Source organism: Hyla sarda, unplaced genomic scaffold (assembly GCF_029499605.1).
Source record: "Hyla sarda isolate aHylSar1 unplaced genomic scaffold, aHylSar1.hap1 scaffold_267, whole genome shotgun sequence".
In the NCBI taxonomy this organism is placed as follows: domain Eukaryota; kingdom Metazoa; phylum Chordata; class Amphibia; order Anura; family Hylidae; genus Hyla; species Hyla sarda.
Window position 1 is genome coordinate 269,324 of NW_026609364.1, and position 26,483 is coordinate 295,806.

The 26,483-nt window shown below is 49.3% G+C and overlaps 2 protein-coding genes across 2 annotated transcripts in view; both read left to right on the forward strand.

Moving 5' to 3' along the window:
• The first annotated feature begins 279 nt into the window (after positions 1-279).
• Positions 280-3,339, forward strand: LOC130324856 (putative uncharacterized protein FLJ45035). The gene is made up of 3 exons (XM_056553272.1): positions 280-362; positions 2,827-2,836; positions 2,941-3,339. Exons 1-3 carry the CDS (start codon positions 280-282, stop codon positions 3,337-3,339), a joined length of 492 nt encoding a protein of 163 aa, XP_056409247.1.
• Positions 3,178-26,483, forward strand: part of LOC130324858 (integrin alpha-D-like) — a 95,726-nt gene continuing 72,420 nt past the window's right edge. Inside the window, exon 1 of the mRNA XM_056553273.1 lies at positions 3,178-3,496. Coding sequence (XP_056409248.1) covers positions 3,430-3,496 — 67 coding nt within the window. The 5' untranslated portion in view covers positions 3,178-3,429. The remainder of the gene's footprint in view (positions 3,497-26,483) is intronic.

The window sequence follows — 26,483 nt, forward strand, 5'->3', positions numbered from 1 at the left end:
CATATGGAGGCTTTATGGGCTGATCATTATAGGGGTAAATGCTGACTATGGGGGTCGGATGATTCTATTCTCTTTTTTTCATTTTCAATCAGAGATGAGTGATACTACAAACTGACGGCTCCACAACGGAGTTTGTGATAGAGAAGTCCTCCTGGTAATGGTCCCGGTCAGTCAGGTACGAGGCTCTGAGGTCTCCTAGGTCTAGAACCTCCTCAGGGTGTCATACCTGACTGCTCAGGGAACCCGGGACCAAAAGAACATGACAGGCACAACCGGCTGATGGACGCTCAGTTCAGTGTCACCATGAATCAAATGAAGGACAGACCACTGAACAAAGGGTCGTACCGCATGCAGCACGGGAGGTATCATGTAGCTGGTACCCATTAAAGTCACCGGCATTGGTAACACCCAGTTATGTATTAAGTTATACATTGCCAGGAGGTGCAGAAAAGAAATGACACAATGCAGAGAAAAGATATTTCAAAATTATTTACGAGGGGACTCAAGGGAGTACAAAACAGATGGATGATGAGTCCTTTTCAATAGGTTGTTCCAGAGGACCTTCTGCCCAGTATGAAGTCCAGAGAACTCTACATCAGATTTTCATTAAGAATATCTCTGTATTTTGCCATTTAGTTTTTCCTCAACCCTGACCAGTCTCTTTGTCCCCCAGACATGATGCTGCCCTCACCATGATCACTGTAGGAATGGTATTGGGCAGGTGATGGCAGTACCTGGTTTCCCCCAGACGTGATGCTGCCCCCACCATGATCACTGTAGGGATGGTATTGGGCAGGTGATGGCAGTACCTGGTTTCCCCCAGACGTGATGCTGCCCCCACCATGATCACTGTAGGGATGGTATTGGGCAGGTGATGGGCAGTGCCTGGTTTCCCCCAGACATGATGCTGCCCCCACCATGATCACTGTAGGGATGGTATTGGGCAGGTGATGGGCAGTACCTGGTTTCCTCCAGACATGATGCTGCCCCCACCATGATCACTGTAGGGATGGTATTGGGCAGGTGATGGGCAGTGCCTGGTTTCCTCTAGACATGATTCTGCCCCCACCATGATCACTGTAGGGATGGTATTGGGCAGGTGATGGGCAGTGCCTGGTTTCCTCTATACATGATGCTGCCCCCACCATGATCACTGTAGGGATGGTATTGGGCAGGTGATGGGCAGTGCCTGGTATCCCCCAGACATAATGCTGCCCCCACCATGATCACTGTAGGGATGGTATTGGGCTTGTGATGGGCAGTGCCTGGTTTCCTCTATACATGATGCTGCCCCCACCATGATCACTGTAGGAATGGTATTGGGCAGGAGATGGACAGTGCCTGGTTTCCTCCAGACATGATGCTGCCCCCCACCATGATCACTGTAGGGATGGTATTGGGCAGGTGATGGGCAGTACCTGGTTTCCTCCAGACATGATGCTGTCCCCACCATGATCACTGTAGGAATGGTATTGGGCAGGTGATGGGCAGTACCTGGTTTCCCCCAGACATGATGCTGCCCCCACCATGATCACTGTAAGGATGGTATTGGGCAGGTGATGGGCAGTGCCTGGTTTCCCCCAGACATGATGCTGCCCCCACCATGATCACTGTAGGGATGGTATTGGGCAGGTGATGGGCAGTGCCTGGTTTCCTCCAGACATGATGCTGCCCCCACCATGATCACTGTAGGGATGGTATTGGGCAGGTGATGGGCAGTACCTGGTTTCCCCCCAGACATGATGCTGCCCCCACCATGATCACTGTAGGGATGGTATTGGGCAGGTGATGGGCAGTGCCTGGTTTCCCCCAGACATGATGCTGCCCCCACCATGATCACTGCAGGGATGGTATTGGGCAGGTGATGGGCAGTACCTGGTTTCCTCCAGACATGATTCTGCCCCCACCATGATCACTGTAGGGATGGTATTGGGCAGGTGATGGGCAGTACCTGGTTTCCTCCAGACATGATTCTGCCCCCACCATGATCACTGCAGGGATGGTATTGGGCAGGTGATGGGCAGTACCTGGTTTCCCCCAGACATGATTCTGCCCCCACCATGATCACTGCAGGGATGGTATTGGGCAGGTGATGGGCAGTACCTGGTTTCCCCAGATATGATGTTGCCCCCACCATGATCACTGTAGGGATGGTATTGGGCAGGTGATGGGCAGTACCTGGTTTCCTCCAGACATGATGCTGCCCCCACCATGATCACTGTAGGGATGGTATTGGGCAGGTGATGGGCAGTACCTGGTTTCCCCCAGACATGATTCTGCCCCCACCATGATCACTGCAGGGATGGTATTGGGCAGGTGATGGACAGTACCTGGTTTCCTCCAGACATGATGCTGCCCCCACCATGATCACTGCAGGGATGGTATTGGGCAGGTGAAGAGGCTTCTTTCTGTCATAAAGTCCAGATTTTTGAGGCGGCAGAGAGGGTTCTGGACCTAAAAGTTTCTCTCATCTGTACACAGGATCTCTAGAGCTCAGTGACCATTTGGTTCTCGCTTTCTTCTCTTACAAAAGACCCTTATCCTCCGATTACTTGATTTTGTGGGTGGCAGCTCTAGGTAGAGTGCTTGTTGTTCCTTCTTTTCCCATGTAAGAATAATGGAGGCCACTGAACATTATGGGGTATCAAGTGCCAGATGAAGGGAGAATCTGTAAGGTTTTTATTTAAGCACAAGGAGAAACATAACAAAATGGGGAAAAAGTGAAATGGTGCAGAACTGTTCCTAATGTGTTGTATATATAGAAGCTGTTCTGACGCGGTGACACTTCATGTTTTCAGCCTTCGTTACTTCTGCTTGTTATCTTAGTTGTGGCGTGGTTAGAGGAAGCCTCCAGTCTTTCTGTGGCTTTCTGTCTGAGAGAGTTGTGGATCATCTATGAGCAAATCTACAAGTACTCATCAGTTTTCTGCACTGTGTTAGTCCCTGAAGGTGTTGGCACATCTGTGCTGGTCCCTGAAGGTGTTGGCTCGTCTGTGCTCGTCCCTGAAGGTGTTGGCTCGTCTGTGCTCGTCCCTGAAGGTGTTGGCACGTCTGTGCTGGTCCCTGAAGGTGTTGGCTCGTCTGTGCTCGTCCCTGAAGGTGTTGGCTCGGCTGTGCTGTTCCCTGAAGGTGTTGGCTCAGCTGTGCTGGTCCCTGAAGGTGTTGGCACGGCTGTGCTGGTCCCTGAAGGTGCTGGCTCGTCTGTGCTGGTCCCTGAAGGTGTTTGCTCAGCTGTGCTGGTCCCTAAAGGTGTTGGCTCAGCTGTGCTGGTCCCTGAAGGTGTTGGCTCAGCTGTGCTGGTCCCTGAAGGTGTTGGCTCGGCTGTGCTGGTCCCTGTAGGTGTTGGCTCGGCTGTGCTGGTCCCTGTAGGTGTTGGCTCGGCTGTGCTGGTCCCTGTAGGTGTTGGCTTGGCTGCCCTGGTCCTTAAAGATGGCAGTTTGGCTGTGCTGGTCCCTGAAGATGGCGGCTGGACTGTGCTGGTTCCCCCTCTTTCTGGGTGAGTGATAGAGAAGTTATATATTATATTATACCCATGGGGCAGGTGACATCTTGCTGACTAGATAATAGGATATTGCACTGGGTGCGGAGGACATTCTGAACGGTCATTGTACGATGCATTCAGAAAATCTTCAGACCCTTCTGTGATCACTTTGTCATTATGGGGTATTGAGGGCACAATGATGGGGAACACAAGGAGTTTGATAGTCTGTATAAATTGTGACTCAGGGTTTAATGGAAACTCTGTATCTGGAACCACCAGCAGCTATCTCCAGAGGTCCTCTACTACCCTAAAATGGGTCATATGCAGCTAGACAATGGAGTGTACCACTCCTTAATAGAGGGTCACCCTGCAATGTGCTAAAGCTCTGCACGCCATCTTTTTTTTCCTTTCTACACTTAAGTCTCCAAAGAAACTTAAGTTGGCATAGAAAATCCTCTTTGATTTCTGAGACATTACGTAGACTGAGGGGAATAAGCAGAGTTTATAGCCACCGTCCGGGGAGCTGGTCATGGTCTTCCATGCGTCTCCTTCTATGATCACTATTGGGTTGTTTGTCCCTCCAGATTGGTAAAGAAATTACTCTCTATGATTCAGAGATAGGTAGTGGAGAATATCTGATCATGTTCTTATTCAGACCACGATCCTTACGCCTTGGTCTCTATTGTATCTATTCCATATGAAGGAGAAACCTGCAGCAGTAGAGGGGGTGGACTTCTGGATGAAACATCTCTCCACATTCTCCTTGATATAGATAGAAATGGCCTCCGACTCAAACAGTGGGGACATCATGGCACAGTCGCAGGGGTGATGAGGTGTCTTAAGAACTTATCACCAACATGTCTTCTGCTTGAGTCCACCATCCCTGCTGCCGTCCCCCTCCGTTGCCTCTGATAACTTGCCCGGATGACTCCCATATGACGTTTTGAAGGCCCTGAAGACCACTGCTGAGGCTGGGCATTGGCTCCATAAAGGTTAGAATGTCATCAGAAGATCAGGTCCTCTGGGTAAGCAGTGAGGATCAGACTGAGCCCAACAACACTTTGTTATTTTAGAACCCTGGAAAGCTGAATTTATTTATTCATCCCAGACAATCCATTTTAAGGGGTACTCCACCGTTAGACATCTTATGCCTTATCCAAAGGATAGGGGATAAAATGTCTGATCACGGGGGTCCCGCCGCTGGGGACCCCTGTGATCTCCCTGCTGCACCTCGCATTTGTTTAAAGCATCGGGTGCAGTGCTGGAGGCTCGTGACATCACAGCCACGCCCCCTCAATGCTGGTCTATGGGAGGGGGCGTAATGGCTGTTATGCCCCCTCCCATAGACTTGCATTGAGGGGGAGTGGCCATGATGTCACGTGCCTCCACCCCGCATCGCAAGCTTCTGAAACCCCATAATGGGAGTGGAACCAAAAATTACTTTCACATTGGATAACTCCAGAGAAACATTCACTCAGTAACATGTTGGATTACACCATGTGGAATGAGGTCAGCCTCCTGGTTATCAAGGAGCAGCAGACAGCCATGACGTCCCTCTTATCTACAATAGAAGTGTCACAGACCGCTGAGGGAACAGGGAAGAGAATACCGGCTGCACCAGCTCGATGGGTTCATTTGGAGGAGACTTGACAGGCACGAAAGCCATCCAGATCCTACACTCACTCCAGTAACTAGAGACAACTCCTCAGGAGAGCTAGTGAGATGAATTGCAGCTAACTCATCCTTAAAGGGGGACACTACCCCTAGAAATCGTATCCCCTATTCAAAGGATCTCCCTGCTGCACCTAGCATTCGTTTACACGGGCATCACTCCCCTTCCCATAGACTTGCATTGAGGGGGCATGGCCATGACATCACGAGCGGCTGTGACTGTGACATCACGAGCCTCCACCCCGCATTGGCAGTCATCCAAAGTGGAGCGAAGTTTGCTCCGTGCCCCGGATGTCTGAGGTGCCCCCGACAAGATCACGGAGGTCCCCAGCAGCGAGACCTCCATGATCAGACATTTTATCCCCTATCCTATGGATAGGGGATAAGATGTCTAGGGGAGGAGTACCCCTTTAAAGATATATTCCGGGATTTTTTATTTTTTATTTGACTATGCTACAGGGGCTGTAAAGTCAGTGTAGTTCATTATAGAGTGTCTGTACCTGTGTTTGATAAGGGTCTTGCAATTCTTATGTGATCTTTGCCCTGATGTTCATTTTTAACAGCATACAAAATGAGTGTCATCTCAGGTTTTCCCAGCTTGCAATGCGGCCCAAGACATTACATCTCTAGTCAGGTGTTTAAACTGAGCCTGTCTGTGCTTCAATTAGTGGAGCCACTTCTGGGTGGGCTGACGATCATTCTCCACAGGGCTCCAGGGAATTGTCCCAGGTATGCTGCAATGGGTGGGGTGGCTGATGTATGGGAGAGAGAAAAGTGACCTCACACTTACAAACAAGGGATCCTGTGACTTGTAGTTGGAGGGAGGGAACCCAACAGGAAATAGCCAGTTAATAAAAAGAAAGCAGCATCATCATGGTGGACTCACATCGCAGTCATTTAGCCCAAAGGAAAGGGGATAAGATGTCTGATCGCAGAGGTCCCAGCAGCAGGATATAGCAGAGGTCCCAGCAGCATTCATATAGAACGCTAAGTATGTCATGCCCCCTCCCATAGATTTGCATTGAGGGGGCTTGACGTGACAGCACAAGCGGTGTGGCCATGACGTCACACACCCAAAATGTTCCAAATACTGGGGCAGCAGGGTACCTGTTTAAATTAGAGTGTTCCTCCCTTAAGTCACTCTCCCCTTCTATATATCACAAGTCCCTGGTAGATCCTTTATTGAAATAAACATAATCAAGCAAAACAGTCACAATATATCATATATGTCCTAGTGACGCGTTTCGGAAGTATCGGGCTCTGCCCTTAATCCAGCAACTGTTATGTACAAATATGGTATGGACCATATATAGATTTTATACCTATATATACTGCACTTGCACATTCATACCTGTTGTCAGATGCAGAAGGACAGAGCCTGATACTAATGAAGCGCGTCTCTAGGACATATATGATATATTGTGACTGTTTTTTTTATTGATTATGGCCATTTAAACAAAAGATCCCACATGGTATCTGCCCCCCCCCCCCCCCATTGTGAGGTAAGTATTTAAGTATTTTCCACGAAAAGTCTGCCTCTCTATATTTCAGTGGCCATCTTGTTTAAAGGGGTTCTCCGGTGCTTAACCCCTTAAGGACCAGGCCATTTTATACCTTAAGGACCGGAGCGTTTTTTGCAATTCTGACCACTGTCACTTTAAACATTAATAACTCTGGGATGCTTTTAGTTATCATTCTGATTCCGAGATTTTTTTTTCGTGACATATTCTACTTTAACTTAGTGGTAAAATTTTATGGTAACTTGCATCCTTTCTTGGTGAAAAATCCCCAAATTTGATGAAAAAAATGAAAATTTTGCATTTTTCTAACTTTGAAGCTCTCTGCTTGTAAGGAAAATGGATATTCAAAATATATATTTTTTGGGTTCACATATACAATATGTCTACTTTATGTTTGCATCATAAAATTTATGAGTTTTTACTTTTGGAAGACACCAGAGGGCTTCAAAGTTCAGCAGCAATTTTGAAATTTTTCACAAAATTTTCAAACTCACTATTTTTCAGGGACCAGTTCAGGTTTGAAGTGGATTTGAAGGGTCTTCATATTAGAAATACCCCATAAAAGACCCCATTATAAAAACTACACCCCCAAAGTATTCAAAATGACATTCAGTAAGTGTATTAACCCTTTAGGTGTTTCACAGGAATAGCAGCAAAGTGAAGGAGAAAATTCAAAATCTTCATTTTTTACACTCGCATGTTCTTGTAGACCCAATTTTTGAATTTTTGCAAGGGGTAAAAAGGAGAAAATTTTTACTTGTATTTGAAACCCAATTTCTCTCGAGTAAGCACATACCTCATATGTCTATGTAAAGTGTTCGGCGGGTGCAGTAGAGGGCTCAGAAGGGAAGGAGCGACAAATGTTTTTTGGGGGGCATGCCGCATTTAGGAAGCCCCTATGGTGCCAGGACAGCAAAAAAAAAAACACATGGCATACCATTTTGGAAACTAGACCCCTCAGGGAACGTAACAAGGGGCAAAGTGAACCTTAATACCCTACAGGTGATTCACGACTTTTGCATATGTAAAAAAAATATATTTATTTTTTACCTAAAATGCTTGGTTTCCCAAAAATTTAACATTTTTAAAAAGGGTAATAGCAGAAAATACCCCCCAAAATTTGAAGCCCAATTTCTCCCGATACAGAAAACACCTCGCATGGGGTGAAAAGTGCTCTGCTGGCGCACTACAGGTCTCAGAAGAGAAGGAGTCAGATTTGGCTTTTTGAAAGCAAATTTTGCTCTGGGGGCATGCCGCATTTAGGAAGCCCCTATGGTGCCAGAACAGCAAAAATAAAACACATGGCATACCATTTTGGAAACTAGACCCCTCGGGGAACGTAACAAGGGGTAATGTGAACCTTAATACCCTACAGGTGTTTCACAACTTTTGCATATGTAAAAAAATATATATTTTTTTTACATAAAATGCTTGGTTTCCCAAAATTTTTACAATTTTAAAAAGGGTAATAGCAGAAAATACCCCCCAAAATTTGAAGCCCAATTGCTCCCGATTCAGAAAACACCCCATATGGGGGTAAAAAGTGCTCTGCTGGCGCACTACAGGTCTCAGAAGAGAAGGAGTCACATTTGGCTTTTTGAAAGCGAATTTTGCTCTGGGGGCATGCCGCATTTAGGAAGCCCCTATGGTGCCAGGACAGCAAAAAAACACACATGGCATACCATTTTGGAAACTAGACCCCTCGGGGAACGTAACAAGGGGTAATTTGAACCTTAATACCCTACAGGTGTTTCACGACTTTTACATATGTAAAAAAATATATATTTTTTTTGCCTAAAATGCTTGTTTTCCCAAAAATTTTACATTTTTTAAAAGGGTAATAGCAGAAAATACCCCCCAAAATTTGTTAGGCAATTTCTCCCGAGTACGGTGATACCCCATATGTGGCCCTAAACTGTTGCCTTGAAATATGACAGGGCTCCAAAGTGAGAGAGCGCCATGCGCATTTGAGGCCTAAATTAGGGACTTGCATAGGGGTATTCTACGCCAGTGATTCCCAAACAGAGTGCCTCCAGCTGTTGTAAAACTCCCAGCATGCCTAGTCAACGGCTATCTGGCAATACTGGGAGTAGTTGTTTTGCAGCAGCTGGAGGCTCCGTTTTGGAAACAGTGGCGTACCAGACGTTTTTCATTTTTATTGGGGAGGGGGGTTGTATAGGGGTATGTGTATATGTAGTGTTTTTTACTTTTTATTTTGTGTTAGTGTAGTGTAGTGTTTTTAGGGTACAGTCGCACGGGCGGGGGGTTCACAGTAGTTTCTCACTGGCAGTTTGAGCTGCGGCAGAAAATTTGACGCAGCTCAAACTTGCAGCCAGATACTTACTGTAATCCTCCGCCCATGTGAGTGTACCCTGTACGTTCACATTGGGGGGGGGGGGGGGGACATCCAGCTGTTGCAAAACTACAACTCCCAGCATGTACGGTCTATCAGTGCATGCTGGGAGTTGTAGTTTTGCAACCGCTGAAGGCTCCGTTTTGGAAACAGTGGCGTACCAGACGTTTTTCATTTTTATTGGGGAGGGGGGCTGTGTAGGGGTATGTGTATATGTAGTGTTTTTTACTTTTTATTTTATTTTGTGTTAGTGTAGTGTAGTGTTTTAGGGTACAGTCGCACGGGCGGGGGTTCACAGTAGTTTCTCGCTGGCAGTTTGAGCTGCGGCAGAAATGTTGCCGCACCTCAAACTTGCAGCCGGATACTTACTGTAATCCTCCGCCTATGTGAGTGTACCCTGTACATTCACATTGGGGGGGGGGAACATCCAGCTGTTGCAAAACTACAACTCCCAGCATGTACAGTCTATCAGTGCATGCTGGGAGTTGTAGTTTTGCAACAGCTGGAGGCACACTGGTTGTGAAACACCGAGTTTGGTAACAAACTCAGTGTTTTGCAACCAGTGTGCCTTCAGCTGTTGCAAAAGCTACAACCCCCAGCATGTACGGACAGCGGAAGGGCATGCTGGGTGTTGTAGTTATGCAACAGCTGGAGGCATACTACTTTTGCTGGGGATGCTGGGGATTGTAGTTATGCAACAGCTGGAGACACACTGGTTTGCTACTTAACTCAGTGTGCCTTCAGCTGTTGCAAAACTACAACTCTCAGCAGTCACCGACAGCCAACGGGCATGCTGGGAGTTGTAGTTATGCAACCACCAGATGCACCACTACAACTCCCAGCATGCACTTTAGCTGATTGTGCAAGCTGGGAGTTGTAGTTATACAACAGCTGAAGGTACACTTTTCCATAGAAAGAATGTGTCTCCAGCTGTTGCAAAACTACAAGTCCCAGCATGCCCATAAGGGAATGCTGGGAGTTGTGGTGGTCTGCCTCTTGCTGTTGCATAACTACAGCTCCCTGCATGCTGGGAGCTGTTGCTAAGCAACAGCAGGAGGCTGTCACTCACCTCCAACGATCCTGCCGCACAGGTCAGTCCCTCGTCGTCGCCGCCGCCATCGCTGCTCCTGGGGCCCCGATCCCAACAGGGGCGCGGGGATCGGGGTCCCCAGCACCCGGGGTGCACGTCCCGCACCCGCTCACGTCCTCCGGAAGAGGGGCGGAGCGGGTTGCGGGAGTGACACCCGCAGCAGGCGCCCCGATTGGTCGGCCGGTAATCCGGCCGACGAATCAGGGCGATCGTGAGGTGGCACCAAGGCCACCTCACCCCTGCTGGCTCTGGCTGATCGGGGCCGTCTCTGACGGCCCCGATCAGCCAATAATTCCGGGTCACCGGGTCACTGGAGACCCGATTGACCCGGAATCCGCCGCAGATTGCTGGACTGAATTGTCCAGCGATCTTCGGCCATCGCCGACATGGGGGGTCATAATGACCCCCCTGGGCGATATGCCCCGATGCCTGCTGAACGATTTCAGCAGGCATCGGGCACCGGCTCCGCTCCAGATGGTTGCGGGGGGGCGGTAAAACACATGACGTTCTCATACGTCATGTGTCCTTAAGGACTCGGAAATGGAGACGTATGAGAACGTCATGTGTCCTTAAGGGGTTAAACATCTTATCCCCTATCCAAAGGACAGGGGATAAGATGCCTGATCGCGGGAGTCCCGCCGCTGGGATAGTGGATCTTATCTTATCTATCCTTTGGATAGGGGATAAATTGTTTAAGCACCGGAAAACCCCTTTAATGTGCCGTACCTATGTGATTGGACCGGGACTCCTCCTTAGTTTCAGTGAATTTTGTGGATGAGTTACTGAGTTTTTTGATAAGTTGACTTGGCTATTTGGCACTCGGTGTATTGAATCTATTTGTCTCTGGTAATTGGAATATGGTTCATCCATTATGTGCCTTCTTCGGCTTCTAACCTTGTCTGGGTCTGGCCTTGGCCTTATTCATGTCTTATTCTCAGATCTGATAATCCTGAGGAGACCAAGTGGAGTGAGCCTAGATACTGCTAATGTCAGGCATACCTCCACTGCTCTTAGTGCCAGAATAAATAGCACAAAGACATGGAGCGCCCCCTGTGTGGAAACCGAGGTATAACAGATAGTATAAAGGAGGGTATACACACACTCAGGTAACACAATTGCTGAGCGATATTGTAATGGCTGAACGCCTCAAATATATTTAAGACTCATAGAAAAGTTCCCTCAGGAAATCCCTCACCGTACTGACCACCGTTTCTTCCACATCATGGTTGTCTCTTTATTGCTCTGTAGATCGCCTTTAGTTAGGTTTAATTCATTGCCAGCAGAAGTTCATATAATTACTGCATATGTCAGGTATGCTGCCCCCCTGTAAAAGTACAATTCCTCTACGACTAATTAACAAAATGGAGGATGAGCATGAAATGGTTAAAACTTAACTTTTACTAAACCATTAAAAATATTAGATCATATCAACAATTTGTGTACAAATATCAATAAATATACAATACATGAAGAATTAACCATTGCAAACACATCAAAAGATGGAGTGATGTATTGCAATAATTAGGGAGTCCAGAGGGGGGACCTTATGAGGAAAGGGGAGGGATAACATGGTGGGTAAGAGAAATATTCCTATCAATATCCCCATTAGACCCTTCTTGACTAGTGTTACTCACCCTTAGAAGGGAGGCCCCACTCTGAAACCTACCCTAATGTACCCTTTAAATCCCTGACCTCTTTACGCATTTCCTGCACCTGTGACGGTGTATTCATCAGGGGATTAACGTCCAAGGGAACAAAAATGTATCACAATATTTATAATTAAATACAATTATAGTAGATTAAAAAAAAACTTAAAAAGCAGGTGAGAAGTTGGTGAATGTATTATGTTATAAGGGTCCAATACCATTAAAAGCAATAACAACAATAATAATGGTATGGCAAGTGTATCTCGGACGTAAACTTGCTAAATTGTCAACTCCATAATATCCCTAATAATCCTGTGTGTCTAGGGAACATGATTCAGTTGCAGAAGTTCAGACATAATCCTTAAATTCCCAGGTCACGGCACAAGGTTTCAGCGGTGGACCCCCCTTATTCATGCGCATAGACTTCTGGGTACATGGGACCTTTAACACAAGAGCACAGCTGTGTATACGGTACATAGTACAAGGTCACATTATATAATGGCGCTTCTGAAAATAGAGTATTAGGTAATAAATTACTAGCAGCATTACAGGTTTACTATAAAAATGCTTTAAAACTACATTTCTTCATTAATTCATGCCTTTTTGTGTTAAGGTATTAACTCAGTTATCCAATACTTTTCCCTTTGGAGCAGACGTTTTCTATTCAACTCCTGATTGGTCTGAACTGTCACCTACTCCACTATCTGCCATATAAGATCTATAATATTATGCCCTGACTCTTTACCAATGTAGTCTCACCATCACTTCCCGACACATCATCTCCTTTACTGGCTAATATTCTATTCATAGCCGATTTATGTCCAGACCGGCACTTTTTTTAAGCTCCTGGATGTTTGTCCTACATTTCCCTTACTGTAAGGACACTTCAACGTGCATCCTTGTATTTGATGTCCTTTAAAGGGGTACTCAGCAGTTAGACATCTTATCCCCTATACAAAAGATAGGGAATGTGATGTCTGTCACAGCGAGCGCTCCGATCCCCGCCTCCGGACCAGAGTGCCCACTTCCTTGACCCCTCTCCTCGGGATTCCGGGTGCCTCCCACTCAGACACACTGACCGAGAGCACGGGATCCCTTGTGTCGGGGACGTGGCTGCCATGGCGGCTGGTCCCCGCTCACGCGCCGCGTCCCAGTCTTTCTTACCCGGCGCCTCGTTCTCTGAGCCGACACTCTCTGCTTCCCGATGCACTCGGCCCCGCTCTCTAGGGCGCACCACCTTCAGTAAATTTAAAGGGCTAGCGCACCATTGATTGGTGCGCTGGCTAATAACCTCTTCTCCTTCCCAATAAAAGTTGCCTGCCCCTTCCTGCCCTTGCCAGATCTTTGTGCCTTGTGCCTCTGAGAAAGCGATCCTTGTAGCCTGTATCTCCTTGCCTGTTGCCGAACCCGTTGCTACCGTCTACTCGCCTGTGAATCCTTGCCGCCAGCCCTTACCTTTGCTACGTCCGACTACGCCTTTGCCTGCTCCCTGTGTACTTCACCATATCAGCTGCCAGAGAGGTCGAGCCACTATTGGGGGAACGACCTGGGGGCTACCTGCCGCTGCAAGTCCATCCCACTTTGCAGCGGGCCCTGGTGAAGACCAGTAGTCCCTTAGACTCCGTTCCCCTGGTACGGCCCGTGCCATTGCTTCTCTGGTCTAGAGGATCCACTACCAGTCCTGCCGGTTCGTGACAGTAAGATCTGGCCATGGATCCCGCTGATGATCCTTTGCCAAGCCTAGCGGACCTCACCTCCATTGTGGCCCAGCAAGGTCAGCAGCTGGCCCAGTTAACCGCCATGTTGCAGCAGCTCCTGCCTTCTTAGAAACAGCCAGCTCCTCCATCTGCATCTGCTGCATCTCCTCCGCCTGCAGTTGCCACCGGACCCAGAATCCGTCTGTCTCTGCCAGACAAGTATGATGGAGATCCTAAGCTGTGCCGAGGGTTCCTCTCACAGTGCTCTCTTCACCTCGAGCTACTGTCTGACCAATTTCCTTCTGAGCGAGCCAAGGTAGCCTTTATCCTCAGTCTGCTCTCCGGGAAGGCCCTGGCCTGGGCTACAATGCTGTGGGACTGCGCTGATCCAGCCACCTCTTCCGTCCAGAGCTTCTGCCAAGAGTTCCGGAATGTTTTCGAGGAACCCGCCCAGGTTTCCTCCACAGAGACTGCCTTACTAAACTTGACCCAAGGACGCTCTACCGTGGGTGACTATGCCATTCAGTTTCACACCTTAGCCTCCGAACTGAACTGGAACAACGAAGCCCTTTGTGCCACATTCAAGAAGGGACTGTTACGCCGAGCGCTCCGGGTCCCCGCTCCTCCCCGGAGCGCTCGCTACACTTCCCTCACTGCAGCGCCCCGGTCGGTTCCACGGACCCGGGGCGCTGCGTTACTACCTCCGGCCGGGATGCGATTCGCGATGCGGGTAGCGCCCGCTCGCGATGCGCACCCCGGCTCCCGTACCTTACTCGCTCCCCGTCAGTTCTGTCCCGGCGCGCGCGGCCCCGCTCCCTAGGGCGCGCGCGCGCCGGGTCTTTGCGATTTAAAGGGCCACTGCACCGCTGATTGGTGCAGTGGTTCCAATTAGTGTTTTCACCTGTGCACTTCCCTATATCACCTCACTTCCCCTTCACTCCCTCGCCGGATCTTGTTGCCCTAGTGCCAGTGAAAGCGTTCCTTGTGTGTTCCTTGCCTGTGATTCCAGACCTTCTGCCGTTGCCCCTGACTACGATCCTTGCTGCCTGCCCCGACCTTCTGCTACGTCCGACCTTGCTTCTGTCTACTCCCTTGTACCGCGCCTATCTTCAGCAGCCAGAGAGGTTGAGCCGTTGCTAGGGGATACGACCTGGTCACTACCGCCGCAGCAAGACCATCCCGCTTTGCGGCGGGCTCTGGTGAAAACCAGTAGTGACTTAGAACCGATCCTCTAGCACGGTCCACGCCAATCCCTCTCTGGCACAGAGGATCCACTACCTGCCAGCCGGCATCGTGACAGTAGATCCGGCCATGGATCCCGCTGAAGTTCCTCTGCCAGTTGTCGCTGACCTCACCACGGTGGTCGCCCAGCAGTCACAACAGATTGCGCAACAAGGCCAACAGCTGTCTCAACTGACTGTTATGCTACAACAGTTACTACCACAGCTCCAGCAATCATCTCCTCCGCCAGCTCCTGTACCTCCTCCGCAGCGAGTGGCCGCTTCTGGAATACGACTATCCTTGCCGGATAAATTTGATGGGGACTCTAAGTTTTGCCGTGGCTTTCTTTCCCAATGTTCATTACACTTGGAGATGATGTCGGACCAGTTCCCCACTGAAAGGTCTAAGGTGGCTTTCGTAGTCAGCCTGCTGTCTGGAAAAGCCCTGGCTTGGGCCACACCGCTCTGGGACCGCAATGACCCCGTCACTGCCTCTGTACACTCCTTCTTCTCGGAAATTCGAAGTGTCTTTGAGGAACCTGCCCGAGCCTCTTCTGCTGAGACTGCCCTGTTGAACCTGGTCCAGGGTAATTCTTCCGTTGGCGAGTATGCCGTACAGTTCCGTACCCTTGCTTCAGAATTATCCTGGAATAATGAGGCACTCTGCGCGACCTTTAAAAAAGGCCTATCCAGCAACATTAAAGATGTTCTGGCCGCACGAGAAATCCCTGCTAACCTACATGAACTCATCCATCTTGCCACTCGCATTGACATGCGTTTTTCCGAACGGCGTCAGGAGCTCCGCCAGGATATGGACTCTGTTCGCACGAGGCGTTTCTTCTCCCCGGCTCCTCTCTCCTCTGGTCCCCTGCAATCTGTTCCTGTGCCTCCCGCCGTGGAGGCTATGCAGGTCGACCGGTCTCGCCTGACACCCCAAGAGAGGACACGACGCCGCATGGAGAATCTCTGCCTGTACTGTGCTAGTACCGAACACTTCCTGAAGGATTGTCCTATCCGTCCTCCCCGCCTGGAAAGACGTCCGCTGACTCCGCACAAAGGTGAGACAGTCCTTGATGTCTACTCTGCTTCTCCACGTCTTACTGTGCCTGTGCGGATGTCTGCCTCTGCCTTCTCCTTCTCTGCTGTGGCCTTCTTGGACTCTGGATCTGCAGGAAATTTCATCTTAGCCTCCCTCGTCAACAGGTTCAACATCCCGGTGACCAGTCTCGCCAGACCCCTCTACATCAATTGTGTAAACAATGAAAGATTGGACTGTACTATACGTTTCCGCACGGAGCCCCTTCTAATGTGCATCGGATCTCATCACGAGAGGATTGAACTGTTGGTTCTCCCCAATTGCACTTCTGAAATCCTTCTTGGACTTCCCTGGCTTCAACTCCATTCCCCAATCCTGGATTGGTCCACTGGGGAGATCAAGAGTTGGGGGCCCTCTTGTTCCAAGGACTGCTTAAAACCGGTTCCCAGTAAACCTTGCCGTGTCCCTGTGCTTCCTCATGTAACCGGTCTCCCTAAGGCCTATATGGACTTTGCGGACGTTTTTTGCAAAAAACAAGCTGAGACTCTACCTCCTCACAGGCCTTATGATTGTCCCATTGACCTCCTCCCGGGCACTACTCCACCCCGGGGCAGAATCTATCCTCTGTCCGTCCCAGAGACTCTTGCCATGTCTGAATACGTCCAAGAAAATTTAAAAAAGGGCTTTATCCGTAAATCCTCCTCTCCTGCCGGAGCCGGATTTTTCTTTGTGTCCAAAAAAGATGGCTCTCTACGTCCTTGCATTGACTACCGCGGTCTTAATAAAATCACGGTTAAGAACCGCTACCCCCTACCCCTCATCTCTGAACTCTTTGATCGTCTCCAAGGTGCCCATATTTTTACCAAACTGGACTTAAGAGGTGCTTATAATCTCATCCGCATCAGAGAGGGGGATGAATGGAAAACGGCATTTAACACCAGAGATGGACACTTTGAGTATCTGGTCATGCCCTTTGGTCTATGCAACGCCCCTGCCGTCTTCCAAGACTTTGTTAATGAAATTTTTCGTGATCTACTATACTCCTGTGTTGTTGTATATCTGGACGATATCCTGATTTTTTCTGCCAATCTTGAAGAACACCGCCAGCATGTCCGTATGGTTCTTCAGAGACTTCGTGATAATCAACTCTATGCCAAAATAGAGAAATGTCTGTTTGAATGCCAATCTCTTCCTTTTCTAGGATACTTGGTCTCTGGCCAGGGACTACAAATGGACCCAGATAAACTCTCTGCCGTCTTAGATTGGCCACGCCCCTCCGGACTCCGTGCCATCCAACGTTTTTTGGGGTTCGCCAATTATTACAGGCAATTTATTCCACATTTTTCTACCATTGTGGCTCCTATTGTGGCTTTAACAAAAAAAAATGCCGATCCCAAGTCTTGGCCTCCTCAAGCGGAAGACGCCTTTAAACGACTCAAGTCTGCCTTTTCTTCGGCTCCCGTGCTCTCCAGACCTGACCCATCTAAACCCTTCCTATTGGAGGTTGATGCCTCCTCAGTGGGAGCTGGAGCTGTCCTTCTACAAAAAAACTCTTCCGGGCATGCTGTTACTTGTGGTTTTTTTTCCAGGACCTTCTCTCCGGCGGAGAGGAACTACTCCATCGGGGATCGAGAGCTTCTAGCCATTAAATTAGCACTTGAGGAATGGAGGCATCTGCTGGAGGGATCAAGATTTCCAGTTATTATTTACACCGATCACAAGAACCTCTCCTACCTCCAGTCTGCCCAACGGCTGAATCCTCGTCAGGCCAGGTGGTCTCTGTTCTTTGCCCGATTTAATTTTGAAATTCACTTTCGGCCTGCTGATAAAAACATTAGGGCCGATGCTCTCTCTCGTTCCTCAGATGCCTCTGAAATTGAACTCTCTCCTCAACACATCATTCCTCCTGACTGCCTGATTTCCACTTCTCCAGCCTCCATCAGGCAAACTCCTCCAGGAAAGACCTTTGTTTCTCCACGCCAACGCCTTGGGATCCTCAAATGGGGTCACTCCTCCCATCTCGCAGGTCATGCGGGCATCAAGAAATCTGTGCAACTCATCTCTCGCTTCTATTGGTGGCCGACTCTAGAGACTGATGTGGTGGACTTTGTGCGAGCCTGCACTATCTGTGCCCGGGATAAGACTCCTCGCCAGAAGCCCGCTGGTTTTCTTCATCCTCTACCTGTCCCCGAACAACCTTGGTCTCTGATTGGTATGGATTTTATTACTGACTTACCCCCATCCCATGGCAACACTGTTATTTGGGTGGTCGTTGATCGATTCTCCAAAATGGCACATTTCATCCCTCTTCCTGGTCTTCCTTCAGCGCCTCAGTTGGCTAAACAATTTTTTGTACACATTTTTCGTCTTCACGGGTTGCCTACACAGATCGTCTCGGATAGAGGCGTCCAATTTGTGTCTAAATTCTGGAGGGCTCTCTGTAAACAACTCAAGATTAAATTAAATTTTTCTTCTGCATACCATCCTCAATCCAATGGACAAGTAGAGAGAATTAACCAGATCTTGGGTGACTATTTACGACATTTTGTTTCCTCCCGCCAGGATGACTGGGCAGATCTTCTACCTTGGGCCGAATTCTCGTATAATTTCAGAATCTCTGAATCTTCCTCCAAATCTCCGTTTTTCGTGGTGTACGGCCGTCACCCTCTTCCCCCCCTCCCTACCCCCTTGCCCTCTGGTCTGCCCGCTGTGGATGAAATTTCTCGTGATCTTTCCACCATATGGAAAGAGACCCAAAATTCTCTCTTACAGGCTTCTTCTCGCATGAAGAGATTCGCAGATAAGAAAAGAAGAGCTCCTCCCATTTTTTCCCCTGGAGACAAGGTATGGCTCTCCGCTAAATATGTCCGTTTCCGTGTCCCGAGCTATAAGTTGGGACCACGCTATCTTGGTCCTTTTAAAGTTTTGTGTCAAATTAATCCTGTCTCTTACAAACTTCTTCTTCCTCCTTCTCTTCGTATCCCTAATGCCTTTCACGTCTCTCTTCTTAAACCTCTCATCCTCAACCGTTTTTCTCCTAAATCTGTTCCTCCCACTCCTGTTTCCGGCTCCTCGGACATCTTCTCTGTCAAAGAGATTTTGGCCTCTAAAAAGGTCAGGGGAAGAACTTTTTTTTTAGTGGATTGGGAGGGTTGTGGTCCAGAAGAGAGGTCCTGGGAACCTGAGGACAATATCCTGGACAAAAGTCTGATCCTCAGGTTCTCAGGCCCCAAGAAGAGGGGGAGACCCAAGGGGGGGGGTACTGTTACGCCGAGCGCTCCGGGTCCCCGCTCCTCCCCGGAGCGCTCGCTACACTTCCCTCACTGCAGCGCCCCGGTCGGTTCCACGGACCCGGGGCGCTGCGTTACTACCTCCGGCCGGGATGCGATTCGCGATGCGGGTAGCGCCCGCTCGCGATGCGCACCCCGGCTCCCGTACCTTACTCGCTCCCCGTCAGTTCTGTCCCGGCGCGCGCGGCCCCGCTCCCTAGGGCGCGCGCGCGCCGGGTCTTTGCGATTTAAAGGGCCACTGCACCGCTGATTGGTGCAGTGGTTCCAATTAGTGTTTTCACCTGTGCACTTCCCTATATCACCTCACTTCCCCTTCACTCCCTCGCCGGATCTTGTTGCCCTAGTGCCAGTGAAAGCGTTCCTTGTGTGTTCCTTGCCTGTGATTCCAGACCTTCTGCCGTTGCCCCTGACTACGATCCTTGCTGCCTGCCCCGACCTTCTGCTACGTCCGACCTTGCTTCTGTCTACTCCCTTGTACCGCGCCTATCTTCAGCAGCCAGAGAGGTTGAGCCGTTGCTAGGGGATACGACCTGGTCACTACCGCCGCAGCAAGACCATCCCGCTTTGCGGCGGGCTCTGGTGAAAACCAGTAGTGACTTAGAACCGATCCTCTAGCACGGTCCACGCCAATCCCTCTCTGGCACAGAGGATCCACTACCTGCCAGCCGGCATCGTGACAGGGACTTAACAGTGAAATAAAGGACGTTCTGGCGGCACGTGAGCTACCTTCCACCCTTAGTGACCTCATCTTGCTGTACACTAGAATCGACAAGCGTTTCTCCGAGAGACAAGAGGAGCTCCTTCTTGAAAAGGGAAAGGCTCAATCTAGATGCTACCCTCGTTTGGCTCCCGCTTTTCAGCGTCCACCTCAACCTCTTTCTGGGCCTCCCGCCGTGGAAGCCATGCAGGTGGATCGGTCATGCCTGACTCCGCAAGAACGAAGCCGTCGCAGAGACGAGAACTTGTGTCTGTACTGCGGCAGTACTGAGCACTTCCTACGAGACTGTCCTCTCCGTACACCTCATTCGGGAAACGCTCGCACCTAGTTAATGTGGGAGAGGCATTGCTAGGTGTGGATTCATCCTCTCCACTTCTCATCATATCCGTACAGCTGTTCCTTCCTTCCAAGTCCTTCTTCTCCGCTGCAGCCTTTTTGGATTCCGGTTCAGCTGGTCTTCTCCCCCAATTTGGACCAACACCGGGTCCATGTGCGACAAGTACTCACTCGTCTGAGGAGAAATCGTCTATACGCCATGATCGAAAAATCTTTTTGAGCAGTCCTCCTTGCCTTTCCTGGGTTACATTATCTCTGCTCAAGGACTTCAAATGGACCCCGCCAAGCTCTCGGCGGTTCTGGATTGGCCACGCCCCTCTGGACTCCGAGCCATACAAAGGTTTTTGGGCTTCGCCAATTTCTACAGGCAATTCATCCCTCATTATTCCACTCTTGTGTCCCCTATTGTGGCCTTGGCTAAAAAGGGCGCCAACCCTAAATCCTGGCCTTCCCAAGCTGAAAAAGCCTTCCTGTCTCTGAAGGTTGCCTTTGCCTCAGCACCGGTTCTCTCTAGACCTGATTCCACCAAGCCCTTCTCTCTCGAAGTGGATGCCTCCTCGGTGGGAGCCGGAGCTGTGCTCACACAGAAATCTCCCACGGGCAAGACCTTAACTTGTGCCTTCTTTTCGAAAACATTCTCTCCCGCGAAGAGAAATTATTCCATAGGGGACAGAGAACTGCTGGCTATTAAATTAGCTCTGGAGGATTGGATACATCTTCTCGAGGGCGCCACTCATCCTGTGAATATCTTTACGGACCATAAGAACCTGGCTTACCTCCAGTCTGCTCAGAGACTAAATCCTCGTCAGGCTCGCTGGTCTTTGTTCTTCGCCCGTTTCAATTTTGAGATCCATTTCCGTCCGGCTTCTAAGAACATTAGGGCAGACGCTCTGTCTCGCTCTTCTGATGTGGTGTGCGACGAGATAACACCTCAACATATTATCCCTCCTGAACGTCTTATTGCCGTCGCTCCTGTGGACCTGAGCCATCTTCTCCTGGCAAATCCTACGTATCTCCACGTCAGCGGGTGCAAATTATCAAGTGGGGCAATGCTTCTCATTTTGCTGGTCATCCTGGGGTGCAGAAATCTCTCCAACTAATCTCCCAAAGGTACTGGCGACCTTCTCTTGAAAAGGATGTCTCGGATTTCGCCCAAGCCTGTATGGTTTGCACCTGAGATAAATCGCCTCGCCTGCAGGCCTCCCCTCACCTCTACCTGCTCCAGAAATTCCCTGGTCTCATATCGCCATGGACTTTATTACAGATCTTCCCTCCTCCCGTGGAAACTCCGTTATTTGGGTCACCGTAGACCGCTTCTCCAAGATGGCTCACTTTGTTCCCCTGCCCCGCCTTCCCTCTGCACCCGAGTTGGCCAAACAGTTTTTTCAACACATCTTCCGCCTCCATGGCCTACCCAAACATATTGTCTCGGATCGTGGGGTGCAGTTTGCCTCCAAATTCTGGAGAGCCCTATGCGATCAGCTCGGGATCAAGTTGGACTTTTCCTCTTCCTACCCTCCTCAGTCGAACGGCCAAGTGGAACAGGTGAACCAATTTTGGGGAACTATCTGCGTCACTTTGTATCCTCACACCATGACGATTGGGCGCATCTACTTCCCTGGGCGGAGTTCTCCTATCACTACAAACAATCTTCTGCTTCCAACAAGTCTCCTTTCTTTGTAGTTTTTGGCCGTCATCCTCTTCCACCTCTGCCATGGTATCCCACTCCTTCTTCCGTGCCTGCTGTTGACACTCTGGTACTGGATTTTTCCACCATCTGGCGAGAGACTCACGCTGCTCTCCTCAAGGCATCCTCCCGTATGAAACTTCAAGCTGACAAGAAACGCAGGGCTCCTCCGGATTTTCGCCCGGGTGACAAAGTATAGCTTTCCTCTAAGTACATCCGATTTAGGGTCCCAAGTTACAAATTGGGTCCTCGTTACTTGGGGCCCTATAAAATCAAGAGTCAATCAAGTCTCTTATCAACTTCATCTTCCTCCCTCCCTCCGAATCCATAACTCTTTCCATGTCTCCCTTCTTAAACCTGCTGTCTTTAACCGCTTTTCTCCCAAGCTTTTTTCTCCCACCCTGGTCGCCAGCACCTCTGATATATTCTCGGTCAAGGAGATCCTGGCAACCAAGGTCTCTCAGGGGGAAATATATTTTTTTGGTTGATTGGGAGGGTTGCGGTCCTGAGGAGAGATCCTGGGAGCCTGAGGAAAATATCTTGGACCGCAGCCTCATCCTTAATTTTCTGGGTACCAAAAAGATGGGGAGACCTAAGGGGGGAGTACTGTCACAGCAAGCGCTCCAGTCCCCGCCTCCGGACCGGAGCGCCCGCTTCCTCGCCCCCTCTCCTCGGGATCCCGGTGCCTCCCGCTCAGACACACTGACCGGGAGCACGGGATCCCTTGTGTCGGGGACGCGGCTGCCGTGGCGGCTGGTCCCCGCTCACGCGCCGCGTCCCAGTCTATCTTACCCGGTGCCTCGTTCCCTGCGCCGACACTCTCTGCTTCCCGGCACGCGCGGCCCCGCTCTCTAGGGCGCGCGTGCGCCACCTTCAGTAAATTTAAAGGGCCAGCGCACCATTGATTGGTGCGCTGGCTAATGACCCCAGCTCCTTCCCAATAAAAGTTGCCTGCCCCTTCCTGCCCTTGCCAGATCTTTGTGCCTTGTGCCTCTGAGAAAGCGTTCCTTGTAGCCTGTATCTCCTTGCCTGTTGCCGAACCCGTTGCTACCGTCTACTCGCCTGTGAACCCTTGCCGCCAGCCCGGACCTTTTCTACGTCCGACTACGTCTTTGCCTGCTCCTAGTGTACTTCGCCATATCAGCTGCCAGAGAGGTCGTGCCGTTATTAGGGGAACTACCTGTGGACTACCTGTCGCTACAAGTCCATCCCGCTTTGCGGCGGGCCCTGGTGAAGACCAGTAGTCCCTTAGACTCCGTTCCCCTGGTACGGCCGTGCCAGTGCCGTGCCACTGCTGGGGTCCCCCCACGATCTCCCGCAGCACCTGATGTTCTAAACAAAGGCTGGGTTCCTGCGGCAGTGATTGTTACATACATCACCGTCACCCCACCCCCCATGCCCCCTCTTGATGTCACGCCACACCCCCTCCATTCATGTCTATGGGAGGGGGCATGTTGCCAACAAGTTCCCTCCCATAGAACTGAATGGAGGGGGCGTGGCCCTGACATCATAATCACGGCCTTCTCTACAATGGCGAATGTTATTGTCTCATGCAGACTATTCAACATCTCCGTGAATCTCATCAGTGATCCTTCATCACTTCTACATAAGAACACGTCATCTATGCAGCGAAGCCACGTGGATTATGGGTTCAATAATCCAGTAGAGAAAATATTTTCTTCCTGGAATGATTCAATAAATAGGATGGCTAGACTAGGGGCAACTGAGGACCCCTCTGACTTGCCATAGGTCTGTAAGGAGTATTCCTTATAAAATGATTTATAGTTAGATCTAATCCTAACAGTGTCATTAGAAAAAACAACAATCTATGGTTCAAAGTGCTTTTTTTTTTACACTAATTATTCCCTATATCAGCTATGAAAAGAATAATAGCCAGTAAAGGAGATGATATGTCGGTAAGTAACATCACTAGATATGGTAAGACTACATTGGCAAAGAGTCAGGACATAACATTACAGATCTAATATGGCAGACAGTTGAGCAGGTTACAGTTCAGACCAATGAGGAGCAGAATAGAGAATGTATTGGATAACTGAGTTTAATACCTTAATATCAAAAGTCAAGAATTGTGAAGTGATCTTTCCTACAGAGAAATAAAAAGAAAACCATGATGTGGAAGAAACATTGGTCATTATCGAGAGGGATTTCCTAAGGGAACTTTTCTATGAATCTTAAATATATTCGAGGCGTTAAGCCATTACAATAGCAATGGTACCCGAGTGTGTATTGAGGAGTAGGGGTGGGTGTCACCTAAAGAGTGGTCGCTGACTGTTGTGTATACATATACACTCACCCATAGGGGGCACAAGAGGCTTTCGGCTGCTGCAGCTTCACACACAAGCGAGCAATAATCAGAGGAACGAGGAATGAAAGTATCTTGGGCGCTGCAGGTTTATTATGTTACACATGTTTCTGGGCTGTGTTACCCCTTTCATCAGGTGTGATACAATGAAGCTACAAACGAGGACACTTCCTGTGTGATGTTTACTTGCTGTGATTTGTTGCTTCATTGTATGACACCTGATGAAAAGACAGCCCAGAAACCATGTGTGTAACATAATAAACCTACTAGTATCTTTCAAAAAACAAAACTCCTTGATTGCCGGCAGCACGGATGGTACTGTGAGGATAGAGGAAACAAAAATGGTAGCCGTCCTCGTAGGCTAACGGTGAGTGATTAGCAGAAATAGAGGAAAAGAAGATGCAAGAAAAGAAGTCCAGTATTAAAGTAACATTTATGTAAATAATCAGAGTTTATAATGTGAGGTCTGTTGCAGGGTTATTGCTTCAGACAGGTTACAAGATATAATAATAAGTGCAACAATTAAATGGATATAGAATAAAATACATATAAAAGCATATAAATAGGTAATTCCCCTGTGGCGGAGTGAGGTGGGACACAGAGTATTATAGTCTCAGTGCTAAGGTTGGCGCGGTGCACTGATAAGTGTTAGACAGATACTTCCCCGCAGTGAACGGTAGGTGATATAGTCAATACATGAGGACCCTATGGGCAGACATATAACTTATATAGTCCATAATGACACTGAGGACCCTACGGGCAGACATATAACTTATATAGTCCATAATGACACTGAAGACACTATGGGCAGACATATAACTTATATAGTCCATAATGACACTGAGGACCCTACGGGCAGACATATAACTTATATAGTCCATAATGACACTGAAGACCCTATGGGCAGATATATAACTTATATAGTCCATAATGACACTGAAGACCCTATGGGCAGACATATAACTTATATAGTCCATAATGACACTGAGGACCCTACGGGCAGACATATAACTTATATAGTCCATAATGACACTGAGGACCCTATGGGCAGACATATAACTTATATAGTCCATAATGACACTGAAGACCCTATGGGCAGACATATAACTTATATAGTCCATAATGACACTGAAGACCCTATGGGCAGACATATAACTTATATAGTCCATAATGACACTGAGGACCCTATGGGCAGACATATAACTTATATAGTCCATAATGACACTGAGGACCCTATGGGCAGACATATAACTTATATAGTCCATAATGACACTGAGGACCCTATGGGCAGACATATAACTTATATAGTCCATAATGACACTGAGGACCCTACGGGCAGACATATAACTTATATAGTCCATAATGACACTGAGGACCCTATGGGCAGACATATAACTTATATAGTCCATAATAACACTGAAGACCCTATGGGCAGACATATAACTTATATAGTCCATAATGACACTGAGGACCCTATGGGCAGACATATACCGTATTTATCGGGGTATACCACGCACCGGCCTATAACACGCACCCTCATTTTACCAAGGATATTTGGGTAAAAAAAGTTTTTTACCCAAATATCCATGATAAAATGAGGGTGCGTGTGTGCGCGTGTATACCCCGATATACTCCCAGGAAAGGCAGGGGGAGAGAGGCCGTTGCTGCCCGCTTCTCTCCCCCTGCCTTTCCTGGGGTCTAGAGCGCTGCTGTCGGCCCTTTTCACCCCCTGGTTATCGGCGCCGACAGCCAGGGGGAGAGAAGGGGCAGCGGCACCCATTGCCGGCGCTGCTGCCCCGTTGCCTCCCCCCATCCCCGGTGGCATAATTACCTGAGTCGGGTCCGCGCTGCTCCAGGCCTCCGTCGTGCGTCCCCAGCGTCGTTGCTATGCACGGCGCGGCGCTCTGACGTCATGCGCCGCGCCGTTCAGCGCATAGCAATGACGCCGGGGACGCACGACGGAGGCCTGGAGCAGCGCGGACCGGACTCAGGTAATTATGCCACCTGGGATGGGGGGAGGCAACGGGGCAGCGGCGTCGGCAATGGGTGCCGCTGCCCCTTCTCTCCCCCTGGCTGTCGGCGCCGCTTCTCTCCCCCTGGCTATCGGCGCCGGCACCGATAGTCAGGGGGACAGAACGGGCAGCGGCGCTGATAACCAGGGGGTGAAAAGGGCAAGCAGCAGCGCTCTAGACCCCAGGAAAGGCAGGGGGAGAGAAGCGGGCAGCGACGGCCTCTCTCCCCCTGCCTTTCCTGGGGGTGTATCGGCGTATAACACGCACACAGACTTTAGGCTAAAAATTTTAGCCTAAAAAGTGTGTGTTATACGCCGATAAATACGGTAACTTATATAGTCCATGATGACACCGAGGACCCTATGGGCAGAGCTATAACTTATATAGTCCATGATGACACTGA

Bases quoted from the DNA above. Each gene is read 5' to 3' on its own strand.
- LOC130324856 (XM_056553272.1), top strand. From the start codon at position 280: ATGGACGCTCAGTTCAGTGTCACCATGAATCAAATGAAGGACAGACCA.